Source organism: Protopterus annectens, chromosome 17.part0 (genome assembly GCF_019279795.1).
Source record: "Protopterus annectens isolate FY-2018-M chromosome 17.part0, PAN1.0, whole genome shotgun sequence".
Lineage (NCBI taxonomy): Eukaryota > Metazoa > Chordata > Ceratodontiformes > Protopteridae > Protopterus > Protopterus annectens.
This window is the reverse complement of record NC_056751.1, coordinates 313,842,698-313,867,973: the sequence shown is the minus strand read 5'-3', so window position 1 is coordinate 313,867,973 and position 25,276 is coordinate 313,842,698. Positions and strand designations below refer to the sequence as shown.

At 39.2% G+C, this 25,276-nt stretch overlaps 1 protein-coding gene across 1 annotated transcript in view; it reads right to left on the bottom strand.

The window, feature by feature from the left end:
• The window catches only part of LOC122791433 (bromodomain-containing protein DDB_G0280777-like), a 1,939,725-nt gene that overhangs the window by 240,746 nt on the left and 1,673,703 nt on the right, over window positions 1-25,276 (bottom strand). Inside the window, exon 13 of the mRNA XM_044059175.1 lies at window positions 13,678-15,136. Coding sequence (XP_043915110.1) covers window positions 13,678-15,136 — 1,459 coding nt within the window. The remainder of the gene's footprint in view (window positions 1-13,677; window positions 15,137-25,276) is intronic.

The window sequence follows — 25,276 nt, the reverse complement described above, 5'->3', positions numbered from 1 at the left end:
TTCCAAGGTTTGGCAAGTACTCTTTAGTTCAGTACACTCCCACAACATATGGAATGGGATCCCACCACTTGCCTTGAAGCTATTCAATGCTTACATATGGGCTGTAAAAGAGAACACTTTATACAGAAAAAGTCTTTCCAATGGAAATTTAAAATGAGTCAGTGGAGACTGACTCCCAGAATCCCACTTTCTCTCAGTCAGACTCTGTCCTGTGTCTTTTATACATATGGACCGCTAAGCTGAAGGTGAATTTAAGACAAGTTGCTTAATTATCTTAGTACAGCATACCCTTGACAGTTTTGATTTTTGCCAAAGTTAAAATCTTTGCCTCTACAAGGTGAAGATCAAAACTGATCAAACTCTTCCACTCCAAATGGATACATAAGAAGATTTAAACAGTAAAAAACTCCCCAAGGTACAATATGTAACCTTGCTTCACATCAGCAAAAGTAAGATTTATCACAGGGGATAGCTGTCAAAAAAAAAAATCAGACAATTTTTTCAATACTTCTTGAATATCAAATGACAGGGAAGCAGTTTGATCTATGCCAGCAACTGCTTGTGATTATGCAGAAAACTCACTACTGCTAAGTCTTCGTAGGTCTCCCCTAGGTCTCCATATACTTTTCATTCACAAATTAAGGGCCTTCCATTTTCTCAACTTTTCACAATGGCAGGAAATGCATTTTTTCATTGCAAGCAGGGGTCTATTCAGGGTCTTCAACGACAGTACAAAGGGGAGTATCTTATAATGCTCACGGTCAATATTCCATCCCAGCTGCAGTATGATATTTTCTGGTAACCAACCAACCCAACTCTAGCATTGTCTACACCATCAACTCCCATGATACCCAACAAATTCCAAAACCTCAAATAAAGGACCATACAGCAATCTTAAGATAGGATAAAAAATTTCTGGGTAAGAAAATGAGTAATGCCTCTGCCAAAAAAATAGAAAATAAATAAATAAAACCTGTAAAAGCCTACATACTAACTATCTAAATTATATTCTAAAGAGCAATCTCTAATCTTTGCCTTTAAGTAAATGGAGACTTAAAATCCTGAGACCATTGGGAATATTATGCTTAAACAGCATTACCAGTTACAGACTGTTTCCTTAATTGGAAAAGCCAGGAAACTGCAGTGGTAAAATTCACAAGAGTGGTTAAATGTCATCATTTGGGACCCACACTTCACCTCATATTAAGCAGGGACATAATAACTTTCCATTAAGGTGAAGAAACTATGCAGTATATTTAGTGAGGACTCATCTACTGATGCTACCCGGAATTCTTATCATGTTCCAGTCTAAATTCACCATTTTTATGTACTAGACATATTTGTTCAATAACCAAATGAGTGTGAATGTCAAGAAAAGAAAATGGAACAAAACTTTTTATGTAAGGAAATATGCAGCAGTGAATGTATTATAAGAAAGAATAACAAAGCTAGATTAGAAACAAAACCAAAAGTAGTTAAAAGTGAAGTGAAGTCATCTAGCACCAAACAAACTTGTCAGGTAGAGATACAAAAATAGTAGTTGTGTACTTATAACGTTGAATCCTTTTACCCACATCCATTCAATATGACTGATGGGTCACTGAGCCGCTTGTTGGATCCAAACCAGCAAAACTAGTTTGCTAGCTGCAAGCTCTTTTAATTTTGTTTTGCCTTCCCATAATGCATTAGTGTGTGAAGCTACTTAGATAAATTTGTTGCCAAAGAAATCAAAGTCTGTCTAAATAAGGTCTAATGGAAAGGGTTTCAACTGTCCTTCAGATCCTTCAGAATGACAATTTGGAATGGGGAAGGAAAGAGGGTTGTTGTACAGGATGGACATGGATGAAAGGATCCAGCAATACAGTAAGTACATTACTACTATATCCTAATCATCCCATCAATCCAATCTGACTGATAGGTGAGAATCCCCAGCTACTGAAACACCTGGATAAGAAGCAACTCAGACCACGTTACTGCAGCACAGATTAGATCAAGTGAGGAATTTTTGAAGAAGGCTATAACATTGGCAACAGACCTTTAGAATGAGCCTTGGGTTTGCATGGCAAGGGACAGTTGTGAGCAGAATAAATATACAATATGCAATCAGAAGGCCGTACAGACACAGTGACTGTAGATACTCTAGAACCAAGGTTGTTAGCAGCAAATAACACAAAAAAATGAGAACCGTTCATAGTATGTACTAGGCTAATGGTCCTGGAGCCTTTACAAGCCTAGCCCATAGGATTAGCGTGGCATCGTACCACCCAACTTTAGTTCCTAGTGCCTCTGTCGAGTAGAGCCACTGGAGTGATCCCCAGGGTGAATTTTCTGTTTCCAATCCACTCATCAAGATTTCTCTTGATGAGGGCCAGTGAAGTGCTTTGCTTGACATGTATGGGAAGTCCCTCCAGGATGTTCTGTTGATTGTGGTAATGAGGTTGAGGTCTCTGGAGCGTGTGGTGTGGAGGGATTGAGATTTCTTTAGATGTAGCATTTCTAACAGAGCTGGGTCAGACATGGCTTTGTAAGTCAAGCAGAGATCGCCTTTAAGTAGGCGATAAGAGACAGAGAATAGTTGGGAGTTTTTTGAGTCTGTCCATATAGGACAAGTGTTTAAGGCCTAGGATCCTCTTTGTGAGGTACTTTTGCGGCCTCTCCTGTTGTTGCAGGTGTCTAGTGAGGTACATGCCAAATGGGGCATTGTACTCGATGACTGGCATAATGAGGGAAGAATAGAGGTAGACAAAGACCTCTTTCTTCCTAGATGCAAACCCCTTAGTAATGAGATGTGCCACATAGAAGGACTTTCTGACCACAGTGGCAATGTGGTGGTCAAAAGAGAGGTTGCTGTCAACCTGTGTTCCCAGATCTCTTAGAAAGCCTTCTGTGTTCAGTGGACTACCATCAATATGGTAATTCAAGGGAACCAGGTTTTCCCCAAGTGGGATGATGACACATTTTTTGGCATTGAGTTTAAGGCCATGGTTCTGACACCAGTCGTTGGTGTCATTGAGGCCTTTCTGTAGGATGTCAACATCACTTGGGGAGTTAATAATAGCTCCTAACTTCCAATCGTCTGTGAACTTTGTCAGCCAGAGTCCCTTTGTGTTGGCCTGGACTTCAGAGAAGTAGATACCAAACAGGAGAGGACCCAGGACCAAACCCTGTGGGACTCCACTCGTGACTGGTCAGCAGTCTAACTTGGAGTCAGCTACTTTCACACTGTGGGTTCTATCTGTGAGCCAGTTTGCAACCGACCTAGTGATATAGGGGTTGATGCCTAGCTTAGTGAGTTTTTCTATGATTTATGAGTGGGGAATGGTATCAAAGGCCTTGGCCAGATCAAGGTAGGCTGTATGAACCACCTTGCCTTCATCCACAGCTCTGGTGACTGACTCAAAGAAGTCGACCAAGTTGAGCAGGAATGATTTACCCTTCACAAAACCAAACTGTGTAGGATCCAGAGTTTGGAGATTCCCTACATCCTTGTTTATTAGGTCCATGATGATGCGTGCCATAGCTTTGCATATCAGACTCATCAGGCCAATTGGATGGTAATTCCTGGGTCTGTAGTCCCTCCTCCTTTGTGGAGAGGGATGACTGTAGCAGTGTGCCATTCGGTAGGGACAAAGCCTGAGGTGAGGCTGTGACTGAACAGGGCACATAGGTGAGGTACCAGTTCACTCTGTAGTTCATATAGAACAAAGCCAGGGATATTGTCAGGTCCCACAGAATCTGTATTCTTGGCCTTGGACAGTGCTGTTTTAACCTGTGCAGCAGTAATACTGGTTGTCTGGCAATCTACTGGTATTATGATTGGTCCTTTGGGGGGGGGTTGTAAAGTTAGCACTGAACCTGTTGGCCAGTATGTTGGCAATATCTGTTGGCTTGGTATAGGAGGTACCATTGTGCAGTAGCTCAGAGAAAATCTGGCTATTGCCATGGAGATTCTTTATATAACTATAGAAGGCATTGTTGTTGTCTTTACTATCTGCTGCAGTTCTGTTTTCACAGCTAGCTTTAGAGGATTTGATGAGGGATCTCAACCTTTTGTTGAGGCTAAGGGAGTTTTTCCAGTCTTGGGATTTTGCCTTAGTCCGCATCAGTTTCCTCCTTCTGCTGTAGAGTTTGTTTATGGCAGGGGACCACCAGATTGGCTTCCTTTTTTTGAGGACAGCGTCTTGGTTCTATTGGGTATGGTGAGATCCATGCATTTGTGTACGTGTTCGTACAGTGCATTGATGTATGATTCGGTGGTCATGCAACTATTCTCCATTTGCATGGGTGCCGTGAAGTTAGCCACCTCTGTTTTTAGGAGTCCAAAGTTAGCTTTGGAGAACTTTTTCATGGTAGTTACCTTTGTGTGTGTGTGGGGGGGGGTGGATTTCCAAGGCGATATGTTTCTGGTCGGACCTAACCAGGGAGGAGTTGACTGTTGGTGTAGAGCAATGGTCGCCCATGTTAGTAATGACCAGGTCAAGGATGTTGCTACCTCTAGTGGGGGTAAGAACGAGCTGGTCCAGAGCACTGGATTTAATGAATTCCAGAAAGCATTGGACAAGTGTATTGGTACATGAGTAGTTTTCCCAGTTAACGGAGGGGTAGTTGAAGTCGCCCAGTATAAGAGTGTTAGGTTGGACCCTAATATTCTCCAGGGAGCATAGGAACATGGAGTGTGAGTCTTGGGAAATGGTTGGGGACCTACAGCAGGCTACGACATCCTAAAGGGGTTTGTTCTATGTGATTAGAATCTTAGTTGTCTCTGAGCATTCAAGGTATGCAAAATGTATTCACCTTTGCTATAATGGTTTAGAAAGAATACTGGTAATTGGAGGTTCAAATTTTCCTCAAAAATGACCTTGGGGATAAAAGAAAGGTTGATACGTAAGGACACCCTGCCTTTGTGGAAAAACAAGTAGGGAAAGACAAATAACAGAGCTTGTAACTCCAATACTCTTCTGGCTGAAGTTACTGCTTCCAAGAACAATGTTTTCCAAGAAAGAAATTTCAAGTGGACAGAAGATGTTGGTTCAGAAGTAGGCCTTGTTAAAGCCTTCAGCACCAAGTTGAGATCCCATGGAGGTGTCAGTTCCCTAATTGGAGGTTGAAGGAGAAAAACTCCATTAAGAAAGGTTCTACAGAGTTTGTGAGACGCTAAAGAGTAAGCATCACAACCACAGTGAAAATTAAACACTGCAGCTAACTGTACTTCCTAGGTTGCAAAGCGTCTCCATTTGCTATGGTAAACTTTATGGGTAGATTCTCTATTTATTTATTTTACATTTGTTAACTGGGTTGGTCCAACTGAGCCAGAAGCCCATTTTCAGTGGAGACGCGTGGAGAAAAGCTCCAGTATAAATACAAACAATAATGAACTTACATTTGAGATTAACAATTCAATAAAGAAAAAAGAAAGAGAAAAAGAAAAACTGATGGTACATACTGTATATCAGAGAAAAGCAGTTAAGTAGGCAGAGAGATCAGGTACAAAGTAGGTGGAAAATAATGTTGAAAAAATGAAAGAATAATTATATACACGTTATTACAATATTATAAATGAGAGAGCACTTAAATACAGTTATTATAATCAAATAAAATAAACATATTTACATAGATTATAGCTGCACAAGAACATTTGGTGTTGAACAAGTAGATATGACTTCCATATGCTTGAAACAGAGTTGTAAGAGTAAAAGCTGTAAAAAGACTGAAGTTATTGAGTACAAGTTTGTTGGGGGGGGTTAAGTAGGGTCCTGACAGGGACTGGACCATGTGTTTAATAGGTAGTGTTTTAGCTCTTTTTTGAAGTGGTTTATGTGCGTGATGATTCTTACATTGCAGGGGAGTTTGTTCCAGGTCCAGGGACACTGAGTATTTGTATAAGAGTTTGCCAATGTGTGTATTACATTTGTAGATATCTAGGAGATGTTGGTTGGAGCTGCAGAGTGAATGATTAGGGGTGTACTAGGATACTAGGGAGGAGAGGGAGGGGCAGGAAATAGGTTTGTTGAGTATGGAGTGTGTGATATATAGTTGTGATAACAGACGTTGTTGGGGGAATTCTAACCGTTGCAGTTTCTTTAGTGCAAGACAGTGGTGTGGGTTGTCAGGTTGGTTTATGGCAAACCTAGCAATTTTATCATAAGTTTGTTCGAGCTTGGTGAGTAATGTGGATTGTAAGTTAGTGAGGATAGGAGCGGCACAGAGTAGGGAAGGTAGCAGGAATGGCTGAGCCAAAGTAAGTTTAGAGTCTGATGTGAGGAATGTTTTGTTTCTACAGAGTAGTCCCAGTTTTTTATATGGTTTTTTTTGATACACTGTTGGATGTGCAGGTCAAATTTTAATTGATCATCAGTTATGGTACCAAGGAGCTTAGTGTGAGGTTCTACTTTGATGGTAGTGTTGTTAATTGATGAAATGGTAAATGTGTAATTGAGTGATCTAGGAAGGAACAAAGGAGTTTAGTTTGGTTTAGTTTGGATTTGATGGGATTCAGATACTATCTTAATGACATTGTAGGAGAAAGAAGGGTCATTCGTCATCATGGGAAGTGGAGAAACAAGGTAGTCAATCAGAGGTTGTATAGATCTGAGATAGAGTTCAGGATGAGACAGCAAATCCTGCCTGTGGTCTAAGAACTTTGGGGGGTCCCTAATGTGAGGCCTTAGCAACAGGAAACCAAATTGGCCTAGACAATGAGGATTACTATGACTGCATCTCACCGTCTTCTGTAAACGTCACGGGATTAGGGTCAGACAGGTAATGCATAAAGAAGCACAGGAGGCCACTGTTTAACAAGAACATCTTTTGAGGACTGTTCCTCCAGTGGGATCAAGGCAAAGAAGTTGCGGCACTTGGTGTTGGATGGTGAGGCAAAGAGAATTCAGCAAGGTTGGCCCAGTGGTTGTACATTTGCAATACTACAGTTGGACTGAAAGACCACTTCTAAGGCATCAGGATAGACTTGCTGAGCCTGTCTGCAAGAAAAATTGGATATACAGGGAACGTGAAGTCTATCAGTAAGCATTGTGAAGCAATCCCCTGTTACCACTCTTTCACGGTTTCTAGGTTTAAGGAGTATGATCTGGCTCCCCCTTGCTTGTTGATGTACCAAATAACTGTCATATTGTCAGTCTAGATGAAAATCACCCCGCAAGTAAGAAGTCCTGTAGTTACAGCAACACATTGAGGACTGCCCGCATCTCCAAGACACTATGTGAAGACTGAAGACTGGCCTCTTGAAGACTCTATACAACTTAGGCCATCTCCCCTGGTAATGTCTACCCCCCAATGAGGAGGCATCTGTGGTTGCAACCAAAGTAGAGGGCTACAGGACAGAGGGCCTTCCTGAAAGAACAGATGGAGAAGTTAGTCACCATTGTAACTGTTCCTTCAAAAGATTTATTATAGTAATGGGTGCTGAAAGATGATCTGAAATCTGACAGCACTGAGCAGCCACCAAAGTATTCTCTTGAAAAAGCATGCAAACTCAGTCATACTAGAGAAAACCATTAACCCCAGAACTTGGAGAATGAGGCTGGCTGGTGGATGACCAAAGTGGAGGAGAGTCTGGATGGAGTCTCTTAATGTTTGAATTCTGTCCTGAAGCAGAGACACTATACAATCTTGTGTGTCTAGGCAGCATCCAATGAACTGAATTGTTTGAGTTAGCTGAAGAATGTTTTTTTTAGGTTCATAGGTAGATACTAGGCTAACAGCCCTAGGGTCTATACAAGCCCAGCCAAAAAGGTACCATGGCTTTTGCCACCCAAGAAAATTATTTTCCTGTGCCACTGGAGAGCAGAGCCACAGAAGTGATCCCCGGGGTGAATTTCCTATTTCCCATCCAATCATCAAGATTTTTCTTAAAGAGTGCTAATGAGGAGCTTTGTTTGATATAGACAGGTAGTTTATTCCAGAGTATGGGAAGTCTCTGGGACAGGAATCTATCTCTCCAGCATGTTCTGTTTATTGTGGTTACAAGATTTAGGTCCCTAGAGTGTGTAGCTCTGAGGGATTGGGATTTCATTAAGTGGAGCATGTCCAACAGATCTGGGTTTGACATAGCTTTGCATGTTAGGCAGAGATCACCTCTGAGTAGGCGATATGCGACGGAGTAAAGCTGGAGTGTTTTGAGACGGTCACTCATATTGGTAATGACTAGATCTAGGATATTGTTGCCCCTGGTGGGGGTGTGGATAAGCTGATCCACAGCATTGGAGTTTATGAATTCCAGAAAGCGTTGAGCGAAGGAATTGGTACATGAGTAGTTTTCCCAGTTAATGGTGGGGTAGTTGAAATCGCCCACTATTAAGGTGTTTGGTTGAACCCTAATATTTTCCAGTACATCAAGAAAAGAGGAGTGGGAATCCTGGGGCATGGTGGGGGATCTGTAGCAAGCTACAATTTGGATGGCAGTTTTACTCAGAGTTAGTTGCATATGGATAACCTAGGATACATTATGCTGAGCAACTAGCCTGGAGGTGTGGATATCCTTAATGAATATGGACACACCTCCGCCTTTGGTGTTCCGGTCCAAGTTACACGGCTGAAAAGTGTGGTATGAGTTATAGCCTGGTAGTGCAGGGGTGCTCTCTGGAGCCTTGAACCAGGTCTCAGTCACTGCACAGATATCGATGTTCTCCAGTTTAAGGAGTGCCTCGAGTGAGTGCATTTTGAGATTTAGACTTCTAGCATTGAGTAGCATCACCCTCAGTTTATGCTTGCCTATTCCTGTTACAGTCGTGAATTTGTCATTTGACCTTGCCTAAAAAAGGCACTATAGGGGTGGCAAGAACCTTAGCCAGTATCCGGAATCCCAGGGGTGACAGATGCAGGCCATCTCTGGCAAAGCATCATGGTCTGTCGACCATGTCATCGCACGCAGACAGATACTGGATCCCTTTAGAATGACACCAGAAGCTTAGCCAATTGTTGAAGTCAATCATTTTGTCCTTGTACTGCGGTATCATTCTGGGTGATGGCAGAATGCTACTCAGGGCTAGGGTCATACCTGCCTGGGCTACAAGATCAGAGAGCTCTTCCATGTCTCTTTTCATGTAGTCCAGGGAGGTACGTCTCAGGTCGTTCACACCAACATGGACAATGACAGAGTCATATTTGCACTTGCTGTGAAGTGACCTGAGTGCGTGAGTTATGTGGCAGATCCTGGCACCCGACAGGCAGCTGACAGTAACCTTCTCCTTGTTTAGCCTAGTGAGTGGGACATGAGTGTGCCTGACTATAGAGTCACCTATGACTTGTGTGTTGGGTACGTTGTTTTGCCTTATTGGCTGTGATTGAGTGGCACACTGAGTCTGCGGGCTGTGTGTCATTTGGTTTGTGTTGGGGGGTGGAGGTTGCTTGCATTTCTGCTTTGGAGGTCTCTGTTGCTTGAGCAGATTATTACTGAGAGCCTCAGCGAATGTTTTTGTGTTCCTATGTGAGGATTTTGGTGGTGTAGATTTAGTGAGACTATGTGATGAGTGTGGTGTGGTGCAAGTGTTTACCTTTTCCTCTTTACTGTCAAGTTCAGTCTTGGTTGGAGAGAGCTTTACCTCCAGTTTGGCTAGATAAGTGCATCTCTCACAGGTTGTAGTATTGGGTGGTAGGAAGAGAGGGTTGTCTGTGTACATGAGGCAATTTCTACATTGCCCCAAGATGCCCGGATTCATCAGATAGACAGGAGAGAACACTGGGAGCTGACCCTTGGACATGCCTGAATAAAAAAATATTTTCCTCTAGATAAGTGAGGAAAGTGAGTACAAAAGCTGTTTTTCTCTAAGCAAGTGAGGAAAGTAAATACCAAAACTGTTTTCCTCTAGGTGATGAGGAAGGTTGAGTGCTGTAGTAATTAGTAGCTTATTTAGTGCTTACAATATGTTCTGAACAAGTGCTGATCACGAATAAGCAAATTCAAGTGCAAAAACTAAGAATCTGTATCTGGACTAAACTAGTTACAGGAAAGGGAGGAAACAAGTGCAAATGCGGGCTTTTAAATCAGAAAGTTGAGAGAGATGGAAAATCTGCCCAAACGGACAATAACTACAATTTCTGGGCCAGAACCACTCCTTATGTGGTTTGTAGTTTATATAGATACACCCAAGGACAGACAAAGTTGGATCAAGTAGTCTCTGGTGTTGATCGATGATGCTTTTGTTGGGGCAGCCAGGATCCAGTCTTCCAAATATAGAATCATTCAAATATCATGTAGCCAGATGTGTGTGGTTAATACAGGCATGCACTTCGTGAACAGCTGGAGGGCTGTGCTGAAACCAAAGGGCAGGGCCTTGAATAGAAAATGCCTGGCTCCGAGGCAAAAGCATAGATATCTCCTGTAGCTATTGGCCACTCTGATGAGGAGACAGGCATCTTGGAGATTTACAGAGCACATCCAATTCTGTACATATACACAAGGCAATATTAACTGCACCATGGCCATCCTAAATTGGGCCTTCTTTATGTAGTTGTTTAGGTAGCTTAGATCTAGAATTGGCCTGAGGTCCTTTGTTTTTCTTCAGAACCAAAATGAATCTTGAATAGAATCCTGACATTGTCTAACCTGGTAGGAACTGTCAGAAGTGAAGGCAAAAGGTTGATGCCTGACTTTTTTGGGACATAGAGATTTGGACCTCTTTTGGTTCTTATAATATGATTTTTGTGGGGTCTCAAACTTGACTCTTATGGCCAAAAGCATTTTCCAGTTTTGCTTACACTTTTGAATTTTCTCCGTCATATATGGACCAAACATGGTCCACTGCAGAGGGCATTTTTGAAGGATGCTTAAAAGCGGTCAGCAAAGTCACAAAAGTGAAGCTAGGCATGCCTCCTCATAGTTATGCCTGCTCCTGCAGTACGTGCTGCTCCTACATTTGCATTACACATCAGCCTCATGAAAAGTTGGTAATATTAAACACCATTGCTCAGTATGGTCTTTAATTGCTTCCCATAGTCTGATGTGGGTGGGCTTTTCAGACAGGCTAGTGCTTGTTACTCCAATTCTCTCTGAAAATTATTCATATGGGTGGCATAGTTCAAGGCCCTAAGTGTGTAAGTATATGAAGACCTTGCCTGCTTCCTTAACCTGTCCATGGCCCTGGACTCTCTATTCAGCAGAAGAACAGTAACTGTATCTTCTGTCAGCTTTTTTTTTTTTTGTAGCTGCTCCCATAATAACGGAATCCACAAAAGGACCCTTATAGCAAAACTGTCTGTTCTTGGCAGTCTCTAAGGATTTTATCAAGCTTATAGGATACTGACTTGCAGGTGTTGAGCTCCTGTCATGATCTCCAAATGTAAAACCACAAAACAAATTGGCAGCTAGAGGTACAAACATAGAGATAATCCTAAAGAACGCCTCCACCAATGGCACGCCAAAAAAAAAAAAAAAACGCCACTCCTCCAAAACAAAATTTGTAAAATATGCACAACTTATTTATTTATACAAACTGGATATTTTACAAAATCTGTTTCGGAGTGACATGTTTTTGATACATGAATTCAATTTTCCTTTTAAGGTATTTTTGGAACAAAAGCATTCTTATGTCATTCTTTTGTGTGCTGTTTTCTTTTCTTCTTGGAAATGTTGGAACTTGCTCCTCCATTCAAAGCTTATTCATCAGCAAATGTATCTTCAAAGCCACATATGTGGCATAATGGGATAAAGACCTGACTAAAGTGCAGGCAACCCAAGTTCAATTAGACAGTTGAGTGCCTGCAACAATTGGCTGGGCAGTATAGGAGTGAATGGACCCTGCTGGCTCGTCAATCCTATGAGGAGGGAGGTAGTTCTGTCTCACCTGTGGGAACCCAGCAGGAGTACTAGTTGCTACACTCAATGGAGTCCCAGCTTACTAGGCTCAAACTGCCTCAGTGCATTTGCTTTCATAAAAATTGGGAGAAGACAGAAACAGCAGAGCTTGGAAGATCTGCCAAAGGGTTGGGGAATCTCTAAGAATGACAGAACAGGCCACCACACAAGACCAGCAAGCTGGCCTGCTTCTTACCATGTAACTTTAACCTTGGATCAGAGGGCCGATTGGGCTTTATGAGCAGGAGCCAATGGGATGTACGACTTTGCTGGGAATGTTTGGCACCTGTTCTTTCAAAGAAATAGGATGACTAGGTACACAGGTAGAGAAGTCATCAGGACAGATCTTGCAGGAAGCAGAAAAAGCGTGCACAAGGGAGGAACAGCTGAGGAAATGGCTGATGGTGTACCACAGGCCTCATCTGAGTCTAGGTAAAAACAAGACCTCATACTCCACAAAACCATTCTAAAGAAAATCCACAAAGGGTTGGATGAACTCAGCCATCCCAAAACATTGTCCACAATGGACATAAAACACTCCCTTTGAGCACAACTATGGAGCCTACCAACAGCAAAGGTCTGAAGTACTCCAGATCTGGAAGCCAAACTGTGTCATGGCTCACAAAAGCATGAGAGTGGTGAATGCAGGGAATCAGGTTGAATGAGCTTTACCTGATTCTGTTTCCTCCCATAGCACCACCTATATGCTTAACATGAAAATGCATCTATGACAGGAGTTAACGCTGTCCTAAATACATTCTCACCTTCCAAGCAATACAGAAGGTAGGTACGTAGTAGGGCTGCACTAAGTAACCACTATCAGACCTGAGAGAACATATCAGGATTTGAGTTGTTTCTGTTGTAAAGCAGGTATGGCAGATAGAATGCAGTAACATGCATGAACATGGTTCTTGGCCACTCTCACCTTCCCCACAACTTCCCTCATCTAGCAATACAGCTCCACCTGTGTGTGTACATGTATGTGTATGTGACCTGGTATTGCTGGTATTTGAACTTACCATCACGTACAACATGTAGTATCAACTCCCTCTAATGGTTGGAGCAGGCATAAAACCAGAACAGCCCATAGACTTCAATGGGCTACTCAGCTATCCTGGGTTTGTAACTGTTAATGCAAAAATCATACATGTTGCAACACTGTCAGCCTGACTCCCATTTTGGAATATAATGCAAGGCTATGTCAGTTCTCATTAGTCCTGTACAGTTACTGTTTTGGAATCTAGTCCCAAGTGACCCAGCATATAATTTTATGAAAAGACATTATACTTGGCTAAAGCCTGATTGTAGAACAATACTTTTCAGTTCAAGGGAAATATACATAGCAGTTTCACATACCACCCAGTGTAAGAACTGAGGTCTAACAAGGGCTTCCCATTCCTTTACATGTGATGCCACCTTCAGGACACAACTAAAACAATACAGAAAGTAATGTTTTTAAGTTGAGTAGTGAACCCTAATTTTTATCACTTAGCTACTGATTGGTTGTGGAAGTAGGAGATATACCATAATAATATAAAATGCCAAAAATACTAATGACGGGCTTTTTGTATTAAGAAGAATACAGCTTTGTCTGGCATACTTTAACATAACTCTGCATTCCATTTTCCAATAATTAAGGAGCCAAGTTAAATTATGAAAAAAATGTTTAATATCATTAAAACTGTACTACAAAGCAAACATTGACCTTCTATAGTACTAAAACACAGATACTCAGATTCAAAAAGATTTTGCCTATTCTATACTGTTTAGGCTCTGGTAGACCATTCTGAAATTTACAAAGAATAATTTTAATAGCAAAGGTGACACAAAAGACTCTATACATTGGAAGCGGTAATAGAACTACTCACCTTCCCATTTCATACAGCAGCTCATGGCAGGTGGCATGTGGTCTCCGAGCAATGACTGTGCTGCGATACTGTTCCTTATTAGGGGCCTGGTCCTCTTGAAATGGAAGCCTGTTTCGAGGTGCTGAAGTTATTACAGAATGAAAATGAAACTCGGGTTCAGGACGATGAATTTTATGAAAGTTGTTTATATTATGATATGATACTGAGGTGGATTCAAGTGTGGCTGGTTTCTGTTGTCCAGTAAAATTAACAGAAGGGCAAGGGTTTGGAGCAAAATTTGGTAGTTTTATTCTCTTTGCTAAAGTTAAACTTTCAGCCTCTGACATGTCAAATTGTCTGCTTTGCTTATGTGAGGCCTTAGCAATATTCACAACTGGTTGATCAGAGACAGGTTTTTCATTAAAGTTTTGTAAACTGTCACTACCAGTGTGTGACAAACTGTTTCGCAGATTAAGTCTTTGATGCTGGATTTCTTGTTCAGATGCTGACAGTCTTATGGCTCTTTGATAAGCTTCCCTAAGATTATCCTGCTTCTGTGAAAACATCACTGGTAACTGACTAGCAGAGAGAGCATGGTTTACAGGAGAAGTTCTATTTTGCAGAAAGGATGGCTGCTGAATATAAGTAACTTGGCTTTGACTGGTTGCAGTATGCTGTTGAGGTACATGGTTATGACTGGATACTGTATGTTGTTGAGGTACATGCTGATGTAACTGAAAAGGAGATTGTCTGTGGGGCGTAGTGACATAAAAAACATGGCCCATGGGATGGACGTAAGAATGGCCTCCATAAAGATAGTCTTTATGAAGACTTGCATAGTTCTGTTGTACCGACAAGGGTTCTAAACTAGGGGTCTTCTGGGAGTAACCCCTGACAAGTACAGAGTTTCTTAGTTTTGTAAAACCTCCTGAAGGATCAAGGGAACTGCTGTCACACGTGACTTTAAAGTGATTTCCAACTTCTTTGTGGACATCTATATCTTCTGCTGTTTTCAAATTTGAAGCAGTCTGTTCTCGGTTCAATGGGGTATCATACTTGCTTGAATGAGGAGAGTCAATACCAGATTTACTACAGCTGGCTTCTCCTTTTGTTTGTTGTGTTCCCTCCTTTCTGCTCTCTGATGTAGAAACATATCCAATATTAATGTTCTCATCATCTGTGTCATCATCTGTTATGCTAATTATTTCTCTGTCATCTTTGGAAATCTCCAGTTTTATACCTACTTCCTGCTTGTTTGATGATTTCTGTTTAGTTTGATCTTCTTCATATTTTAAGCAGCCCATTGCTTGAGATGACCACTCTCTAACTTTATTCAATTCTATATCCTGACTAGCTTTCAGAGAACCAGATTTATTACTCTGGAAACCTGGTACAAAATAATTAATTTTATTTTGCTGAGTCTGCCATTCATCATTTCCATTTCTCAGACATGATGGTCGCCTGGTAGCTTCTTGGTTTGCTGTGCATTAAAAAAAAAAGGTAAAAAATACCATAAAAAAGTACAGTTGTTAAAACAAGTCATCAATCTTTTTTTTGCATTCATACACATCTCCAAATGCCAATATGAAGGCTGAAACCACAAGAATAATCATAAAATATAGTTTGCTTGTGAAGTAAAAAAAAAATATCAGCAGATATAGGTCTGTCAATATAGAAATTAAAATCAGAGTTTATTTAAAAATAAGATGACAAATTAAGACGATTATCCTCTACCATGATGCAGTATATGCTGAATTATATAATGTGGAAAGGTTCAACCACAACAATCACAGGCAATTTTCATGTTAATTTGCTCTAGTATATAACTTCTGGTATGTAACTAAAGATTAACCACAACAGCATACTTTCAACAGAATCCGAGGTGACAGATGACATAAAAGTTTAGCCATAGTGGTTACTGAAGACATAATAAAGAAAACACGTTCTTTGTATGCAACTGTTCCCAAGCTGGATTTTTAGTGCAGTAGATTTTAGAACAAGGATAGAAAGTACAAAAAAGTTTTGTAAGAGTTTCAAATGGACATGACAAGAAAAAACTGTATAAAACATCAACCTGACACACATTAGTGTGTGCACAACACAAAAGATGAAAATAGCCATTTAAAAAAAAAGCTGATGTACATAACAGTTGGGAACAATAACTTCTTATCATAATGGCAACACTTTCCATATTATCTTGGAACATGAATGGTTATACTGGTATATACCAAAACAAAACAGTAGCGAACTATATTAAGAAATGCAGAGTGCACATAGCTATGCTACAGGAGACACATTTGGAAAGAACTGAGCATGGGAATTTGATAAAGAAAGGATTTCAGAATGGTTATTCAGTGGATTACCTGGGACGCAGAAAGAGGGGAGTACTTATATTAATTGCCAGAAGAGCTCTAATAGTGATAGAGGGAGGAAAAAGATAATAATTTGTAGATTTGTGGTTGAAAGAGGCTACTGGCAAGGGAGGAGGATTACTCTGGCATAAATTTATATTATACCTAAAACTGTTACAATATAGCTTAAGAAAAGTCTGGGAGAAATGATCACTTTTCAGCTTGTATGTGAGGACTGGAATTTGATTTACGAAAGTGGGGATGTATCTGGGGACCTAGAAGGAAAAATATAACAAAAGCGGGTAGATTTTTGAATAAATGTATGAAAATATTTGGTATGGAAGATGTGAATTCAGTAATAGAAACTTGGAGAGAATTTGCATATTATTCTTCAAGGGACAACAACTGAGCTAGGCTAGACAAAAAATATATTTCACAGGAACGTGCATGTAATTGAAAGTTTTAATACACATCCAATAACTACTTCAGATCACGCAGCAATAATAACTATGATAAAATGCAGGGTAATGAAGTAAAAAAGAGACACTGGCTCTTTCCCACCTATCTGTTAAGAAAAAGAGGGATTTAAGGGATGGGCAGTGAAATTATTCAGGAATTATTAGGGAAGATAGAAATGGCATCAGAAGATATAGCCAGGGAGTGGGATAACATGAAAATGGAGTTTAAAAATCGGGTAAAAATAAAATTAAAAGAGATATGGTTAAGAGGTAAAAATAATTATTCAGAGGGACTGAAAAAGGTTAAAGTATTACAAAATAAAGATAATCTCACAGAACAAGAAGATGTACAACTCTAAAGCAATAGAGAGAAAATAAGGGGCTACCTAGATAATATGCATACATTTAGAAAGATTGCTGTTAAGTAACTGCTTTTTGGTAATAACTAAAGCAAAAAAAATTAGCACAATAACTCAGGCAAAATAAAGCAGAAAGGGTGGTTGTCAAGGTTAGGGAACCTACAACAGGGAAAATAACCAGAATCCTGTAGAGTTATTAGAAATATTTCAGAAATTTTATGAAACTGTTTATAAACCACAGAAATGTATACATTAAGAAAAAGCAAAAATGGAAATATTTATGGAAGAATTAAATATGTCAAGATTACATGTAGATAAAGTTCAATTAGTAACAGGATAGGAGCAGATGAGATAAAATGGTGATGTATAAACAATCTACAGGAAAGTCTCCAGGAACAGATGGCATTCCTGGGAAAGTTTGGAAACTAGGAATGAAGAAGGTGATACAGATATGGAAGGTTTTGTCTAACATTATTTTAAAAGGAAGTGAAGCACCAACATCCTAGAAGAAAGTGGTGGTGGCTGTAATATCTAAAGATTGTAAAGACCTATTAGATCCAGCTTCATATAAGCCCATTTCAATACTAAGCCATGATTATAAAGTGTTTATGTCCATAACAACTAAAAGAATGGCAAAGGTGTTGTCTAAATTGATAGACAATGATCAATGTGGTTTTGTCGATGGGAAGCAAACATCTGACATTAATAGAAAAATGATGATGATCCAGAGGGTAGCAGAATGTAAGAAAATACCACTAGAGTGCTATTTAAACAATCTGAATTACAGGCCTATATAAGTATATTTTTTGCACTTAATCTAACTGTCCAGTGTTTCTTATCAGCACTGCACTGCTGGCTGTATTTACTTTTTTATCAGCACTGCATTGTCTTTTATTTATTTGTACAACAGTTCTGCACTAGTTTACTGCACTGTTTTTGTTTATTTGTTTGACTGAATTATTTACTTTTCTGTGTCTCCATTTATATATTTGCTGATCTGTGGTTGAATTTTTTGTTTTTCCCCCACCCAACTGCTGTCATGTTCTTACAGTTGGTGGATTTTGCTGTTGCCCACCCCTACTGTGGGTTCGTAGTGTACTCAGTCCAGAGAGGAAAAAATGGTCAAACAGCTTCTGTGTTATCTGTTTGTCTCAGGGTGTGGCTTTGGAGGCATCTTTTTCCTTGCTGTTATAAAAATATTACATTTGAGTGAATCTCTGCTTATCTTGCTAGAGCTCCATTTGTAAGAAAACAAAAAGCATTGGCCCCCAATGGCACAATAAATGCTGCAAAGTGAAAAATTCAACCACCACTTTAGCGTAACACACTTTAATTCCACACTTCCGTCTTATGACTTCTTCAGAATACAAAATACAAAACACCAACTACAATTTATACATAATCCCATCAATTACATCGATTCAAATTATTCAATAAACTGATTAAAAATGTAAAATATATAGTCCATAAACACTCAATAAAATTTTTATTTTCTTTTATTTTCTTATACCTTACATAGTTTTAACTTTGTATACTTTAAATAAAACATTTTATATTTATAGCTTAATTCAACCCTGTTTTTTTATCTGCTTCTGATTTTATCTGCCATAATGTTTCCTTTTGTTCTAGGTCATTTTTGAAATCACCTCCTCTCAAATCCATAGTGCTCAATTCTAGAACAGAAAATAAGTTTTTTTGATATTTATTACATTCCAGTGTATGTTTGAATAGGGCACTTTTTATATCTTTGTTCTTGATATTATGTATGTGTTCCCTAATATGTTCCAGCAAAGTGTGTGTTCATCCCCACACAGAATGCTTTACATCCACTACATAAACTGATGTAAACTACCCTCCCTTTGTTTTACAAGTGGTGTCCAGGAACTTTAAATGTATGCGGTCAATGTTGCAATGTTATAAAGGATCCATCAGATATAAACCTACAAAAATTACATTGTCTATATTTAAACAAACCCATATCATTATTAGTTCCCGTGACTTCAGGTACATATCTGGTATGGTCACTCTGTAACAATTTCTTTAAACTATAATTATTCTTATAAATAAAATTAGGTCTATCTCCAACTATTTTAACTAATTCAGCATTACCCTCTAAAACTTTCCAGTTCTTCTCTACTATATTCCTAATCATTAAACTATCAGTGGTCATATCTAAGGTACAAACCGTTCTCTTCTTATTTAAAAAAATATTATTCCATTTGTTACTTACAAAAGGAACTCTCAAAATGGGGGATAAAAATTATTTCTTTTTCTTAAAATTTCTTTACTCAAAGAATTAAGATACCCCTCATCATACCCCATACTTAAAAATAAACCTGTTATAAATTTAAACTCTTCCATGACATCTTTGTCATTACTAGTCATTCTGCTTGCCCATATGTATTGGCCTTTGGGGATATTCTTTTTAATAAAGAATGCATGGTTACTTTGACTATGTAAGTAACCATTAGTAAAAGTCTCCTTTCTATGCATCTTACTTTCAAAATGTTGTTGGTCATTATCCCATTCTAAATGTACATCTAGACAATTGACCTTACTACGAAGATCATTTACTACAAACTTTAAAAAAACTGATTTTTCATTAATAACCGAAACTAAACATTCTACATCAAAACTGATACTTTCCATAATAAAAAACAGATTATCAACAAACCTTTTATAATAACAAATCGTAAACCTCTGTCATAATTCTTCAAATATAGTGGTTTACCAGTGTGCTATTACAATATTAGCATAAGAAGGGGCTGCTGGAGACCCCATCGCAACATATTTTCGTTGTTTATAATAAACACGGTTGAACAAAAAGAAATTACGTAGAAGCACATCAGTCATATCACAATAAAAATTAATATTGTGGTGAGGCAATGTGGTGTGTTGAAACAAAAACTCCCTTACAATTTCTACACCTTCATCGTGTGGAATACAAGTACATAATGAGACTACGTCTAATGTAAAAATTACACGCTTATTAACAGCAAATTTAAAACCCTCAAGGAACAGTCTAAACTTTTCTAAAAAGTCCCAAGAATCTTTTAAATACGATGGCAAACTTTGTACTATTGAATTTAAAACAAAATCTATAACTAATGCCATCCCTTCTGTTACCAAATTAGGGGAGGAAACTACTGGTCTAAAATGTGTATTTTTTTTTTAAGTCTTTATGGACTTTCAGGATGCCAAATAACACCCTAACCTTGGGTTTTTCCACCATACAAAAATTATACATATTAAAATCTATTTCATTGTTCATTAATGCATCATATAAAAATGCATGTATTTTTTTATTACTGTTTGAAATTTCTGTCAGATTTACTTGTTCATCCTCATCTTCATTCTTTAACAGAATTTCACAAACAGCAGTTCTAGTCGGCATGAAGTTTAGGCCATAGCCTAACAATTTAAGATGCTTAGTTGTTAATTTAACATTGGACAAATGTATAATATTAAAAGTCTCAGTATTGTATCTTTTTAATTGTCTGTGGACGAGTCTGAAGTTGTTTGCCCCTTCATTCTCACAGTTCTTGTTCTCATTACTCTGTTGTCCCTCTTCAGTAAAAAAGTCTTGGGTCTAGTGCCACTATCAATATTTGAACATGCAGACCAGTAGGGCGGATGTCACTAACACAGTACTGGACTTTAAAAAATATACCCGTAGATTGAATTTAGAATTTTTATTGAAGCATGTGAAAGGTGCAGTTGGCAAACATGTTAAACATTCTAAGTTTTTACACCAATGTTGCATCATACAATAAATGTGTTTGAATGCATGTGTCTTAAAGACATTAGGGAAACATTAAGTAAAAATAATAGAATGTGGTTTGAAAATTTAAGTGTTGATGAAAGAAAGGCACTAAATGAATTAAGATGCAATACTAATCTTAGGTTTATGAAAAGTGACAAAGAGAGGAATTTAGTAGTTATGAATACAGATACATATCTAAAAGGTATGCTGGATCTATTAAAGAATGAAGATGAGGATGAACAAGTAAATATGAAAGAAATTTCAAACAGTAATAGAAAAATACATGCATTTTTATATGATGCATTAATGAACAATGAGATGGATTTTAATATTTATAATTTTTGTATGGTGGAAAAATCCAAGGTTGGGGTGTCACTTGGCATCCCAAAAGTCCATAAAGACCTAAAAATCCACCCTTTAGATCAGTAGTTTCCCCCCCTAATTCGGTAACATAAGTGATGGCATTAATTATAGATTCTGTTTTAAATGCAATAGTACAAAGTTTGCCATCATATTTAAAAGATTCTTGCGACTTTTTAGAAAAGTTTAGACAGTTCCTTGAGGGTTTTAAATTTGATGTTAATAAGCATGTAATTTTTACATTACATGTAGTCTCATTATTTACTTTTACGCAGTGAAGGTGTAGAATTTATAAGGGAGTTTTTATTTCAACACACTACGTTGCCTCAACACAATATTAATTTTTTATTGTGATATGTTGCCATTTTCAAACCCCTAGTGCCTAAGGACCCAGTCGGCTGTTTTTATACACAAAGATATGCTAGAACTTTTTTTTTGTGCTTTTCACTGATTATGTGGTAAAGAAACAACTAAAAAAGTTAAGCGGCGTGCATAGCAATTATTTTCTAATTTGCCAAACCAGTAGAATGTTTAGAAAAACAAGTGGAATTACCTGTAAAGTTTGCTAGCCAGGAGTGATTTTCTAAGCGTATTTATTGACTGCATGCGGTAATTTTAACATTATAAGCTTGGTGACATAATTTGCTGTGATATACTATTATGCTGGTTCATGAATCATGAACAGAAGTGTTTCCTAGCATTTAGCAAGTGGATTTAGCTGTATTGCCTTAATGCTGTAATTACTGATAGCATAAAACCACATAGGAAAAGCTGTGTAAAATTCACTGAACTTGCCTGTGCTGTAAACTACTGTTCTGACTGATAGTTGAAATTGAATATAGAGAAATGCAGAAGCTGTGGTACTACTAATATTAATGAATGCCCTGCATGAATGTATAATACTGTTTGCATGCTGTTATGTTAGCTATGTTCCATATAGAATCCATGCACTGACTCAATGTACCTTACCAGGTCTTTCCACCCCACCTGTCCTTACCTCAAATGGCTCAATCTGTGCTGAAAAGAAACTATCATCCTGAAAACTAAAAGAAAAGCATTCTGGCACTGTCCCTCGCTTAGGAAAAGGACTGCAAGGTCTATATCTTAAGTGTAAATGTTGTGCTAATAGATTGCTTGGCTGAACTGGGTCTACGGCTAGCCTAGGGTCCATAGTAAAAGATAGCTTAACAGTCTTAGACTCCCTAGTCAGGCTGCTGTAATAAGTAATAAAATAAGCATTTTACAGTGCATACAGCCTGTAGAACACGTTCCCCTGCTTACTTCATCTCACAGTTGCTAAAGAAATAACTAATATCTGTACAAAATTCAGGTTAAAAGCTTGCTTACTCCCAACAGTCAGTAAAATTGTCTGGCTAAACTACAATATCTGTAAGAAATTCAGGATAAAAGCTTGCTTACTCCCAACAGTCAGTAAAATTGTCTGGCTAAACTACAATATCTGTACAAAATTCAGGAAAAAAGCTTGCTTACTCCCAACAGTTAGCAAATTGTCTGGCTAAACTACAGACTTTGTTTAATACAATACTGAGCAAAACACAGCTCACTTTCAAAAGAATTTAGTAAAATTGGGTAAATTGCAGCTCACTTTAAAAAGAACTGAGTAAAATCACTGTAAAGTATTTTTTAAGCCTGCATACTCACAGACCCTGGAAATCCTTGTAGCTTGGTATAGCTCTGCTCGGGCTCGCTCCGCACCCCACCCTGCCCCCAAATTCCACCTGTCCCCACTAGTGCTAAATGTAAGCCCAATAAACCACTCCCCCCTCCTACAACCTTTCACAGATAACCCACACCTCCATACACCACCCTTCCTGCCAACAACCCTCTTAATTCTCCACCCACATTCCTTTCCAAGTACCACTAATATCAAGATGAGACCAATTATGTTCCTCTCAGTTATTGCCTGGGCTATATCTCCTCACCATCTATGAAAACCACCCCATATCTTATACCATCTCTGCTCCCACCTTGAGTGAATCAGACCAACCCCTAGCTCACTACAAACCTATCCTCTCCACTTTTAACAACCACCAACTAACTAGACCATGGTCCATCTCCCCCAAAACTAGATATTATCATAAAATAATACGTACAATGCTGAAACTAATAATCACTGTAACATTTACTCTGATGAGGGATGGGGACATCCACCCAAACCCTGGACTCACCCTTCCCACAAGCTCCCAGCCCACTACCACCTTCAACATATGGTCAAATTCAAGATCCCCTAACTCTCTCCTGACCTGTCACCTAAACATCAGGAGTATTAACAACAAGGTCCATAATCTTCATGCTCTTCTAGCTACCTACTCACCTGATGTGTTATGTCTTACAGAAACCTGGCTAAAACCAGGAACTAAAAATAATGAGGTTATCCCACCAGAGTACAACATACTTAGACTAGACTGTAACATCAGGAAAGGTGGAGGAGTAGCAGTTCTGCTTAAAAACACAATAGATGTCACACTAGCCCCACAACAACCCCCCCTGTTCAATAATGCAGAAGCCCTAGTTAGCGAACTACAGCTTAACATATTTATATCCCCTCAGGCAACAATGGAAATACCCTAGAAGACTTCCTCCAATGGCTTTCCAACACATACTCCCATGAAACCATGGTGTTAGGAGACGTTAATATTGACTGGAACAATTGTTCCTCTGAATCTCCCACCACCCATATAAACTTTCACAGTTATACCCAACTTATATCCTCACCCACCAGAATAAATAAATCCAACTACAAAGGCAGTATCCTGGACAATCAGAAACAACAAGAACTTGAACTCCACTGACTTTCAGAATGAACTCAGAGCATGCAATTGGCCATACTTAAAGAACTTCCACCAGATTATGTTGTAGCCTACTTTAATTCTAAATTCCTCTCCATTCTAGATTCCCACGCTCCTATCCGCACCCTCAGAGCCAAAACTAAGACTGCCCCCTGGCTCTCTAAAGTAACCAAAACCAAAATCATAGCAAGAAATAAAGCAAGGGACAAATGGCAGACCTCCAAAGATCCACTTGACCATATTAAGTTCCGACAACTAAGGAATGATACCAAGAAAGCCACACTGTTAGACAAAAAAAACCTCTATAAACACCTTCAGCAAAAACACCAGAACAAACCTCAAAATTTTTGGGCAGGCATAAACAAACTGCTCCACCCTGGCCAAACCTCCACCCCCACTCAACTCCCTCAAGTCCCTCAACTTGTGACCTTAAAACTCCAGAGGAAACTGCCAACATCATTAATCATTTTTTTTACCAAAAACCATCCAATCACTAGCTAGCCAACTACCCCCCCCCCCACCAGCTCCTTTCAAAACTCCTCCACAACCACTACCCCACTCCCTTTCACCTTCCAACCTGTATCTACATCCACCATCCGATCTCTAATTAACACACTAAAGAACACTACCCAGGCAGCTGATCTTCTCCCACCTGAATATTTACAAAAAGGGGCAGATGCCATTGCATACCCTGTCTCGATCGTAATAAACCACACCTTGACTAAAGCCACTATCCCCACTCTCTGGAAGGTTTCCCATGGCATTCCCCTTCATAAAAGAGGGAATTCTGTAGAAATCTCAAACTTCCGACCAATTGCCATACTATCACCACTGGTTAAAATTATGGAAAAGTGCATCCGCAACCAATTAATGCACTATCTCACCCAAAATAAACTACTGGCCAACTCTCAGCATGGTTTTAGGCCACACTACAGCACCGCATCAGCCCTCCTATCCTTCTCTAATTCTATCAACATCAACCGAAACAATAGCAAACTTATCTCTGCTCTCTTCCTAGATCTCTCTTAGGCCTCTGATATGGTCAGTCACCAGCTGCTTCTCTGTACCCTGAAGGAACTGTCACTGAATAGTAGCTCTATTAAATGGTTCCAATCTTACCTGTCTGATAGACAAGCAGTTTTATGGCAGAATACCCTATCCACATGTCTACCCATTACTCTAGGACTCCCCCAAGGCTCCATACTAGGACCGCTACTCTTCTCAGTCTTTATCAATGACCTACCCACCATCACTCCCAAGGCCACATGCATCCAATACATGGATGACTCTACTTTAATATGTACCGCATCCTCCTCAACTGAGCTTATGACCCTAACCCAGAACACTTTCAATGATGTAGAAAAATGGTTCGCAAACTGTCAGCTCCTATTAAACCCCAACAAAACTAAACTGCTCATCTTTTCCCCCACCTGCAAATCCTCCTCATCATTCTTTACTACAAGTTCCAACAATGGCACAATTATATCCCCAGATACTCACACAAAACTCCTGGGTGTCA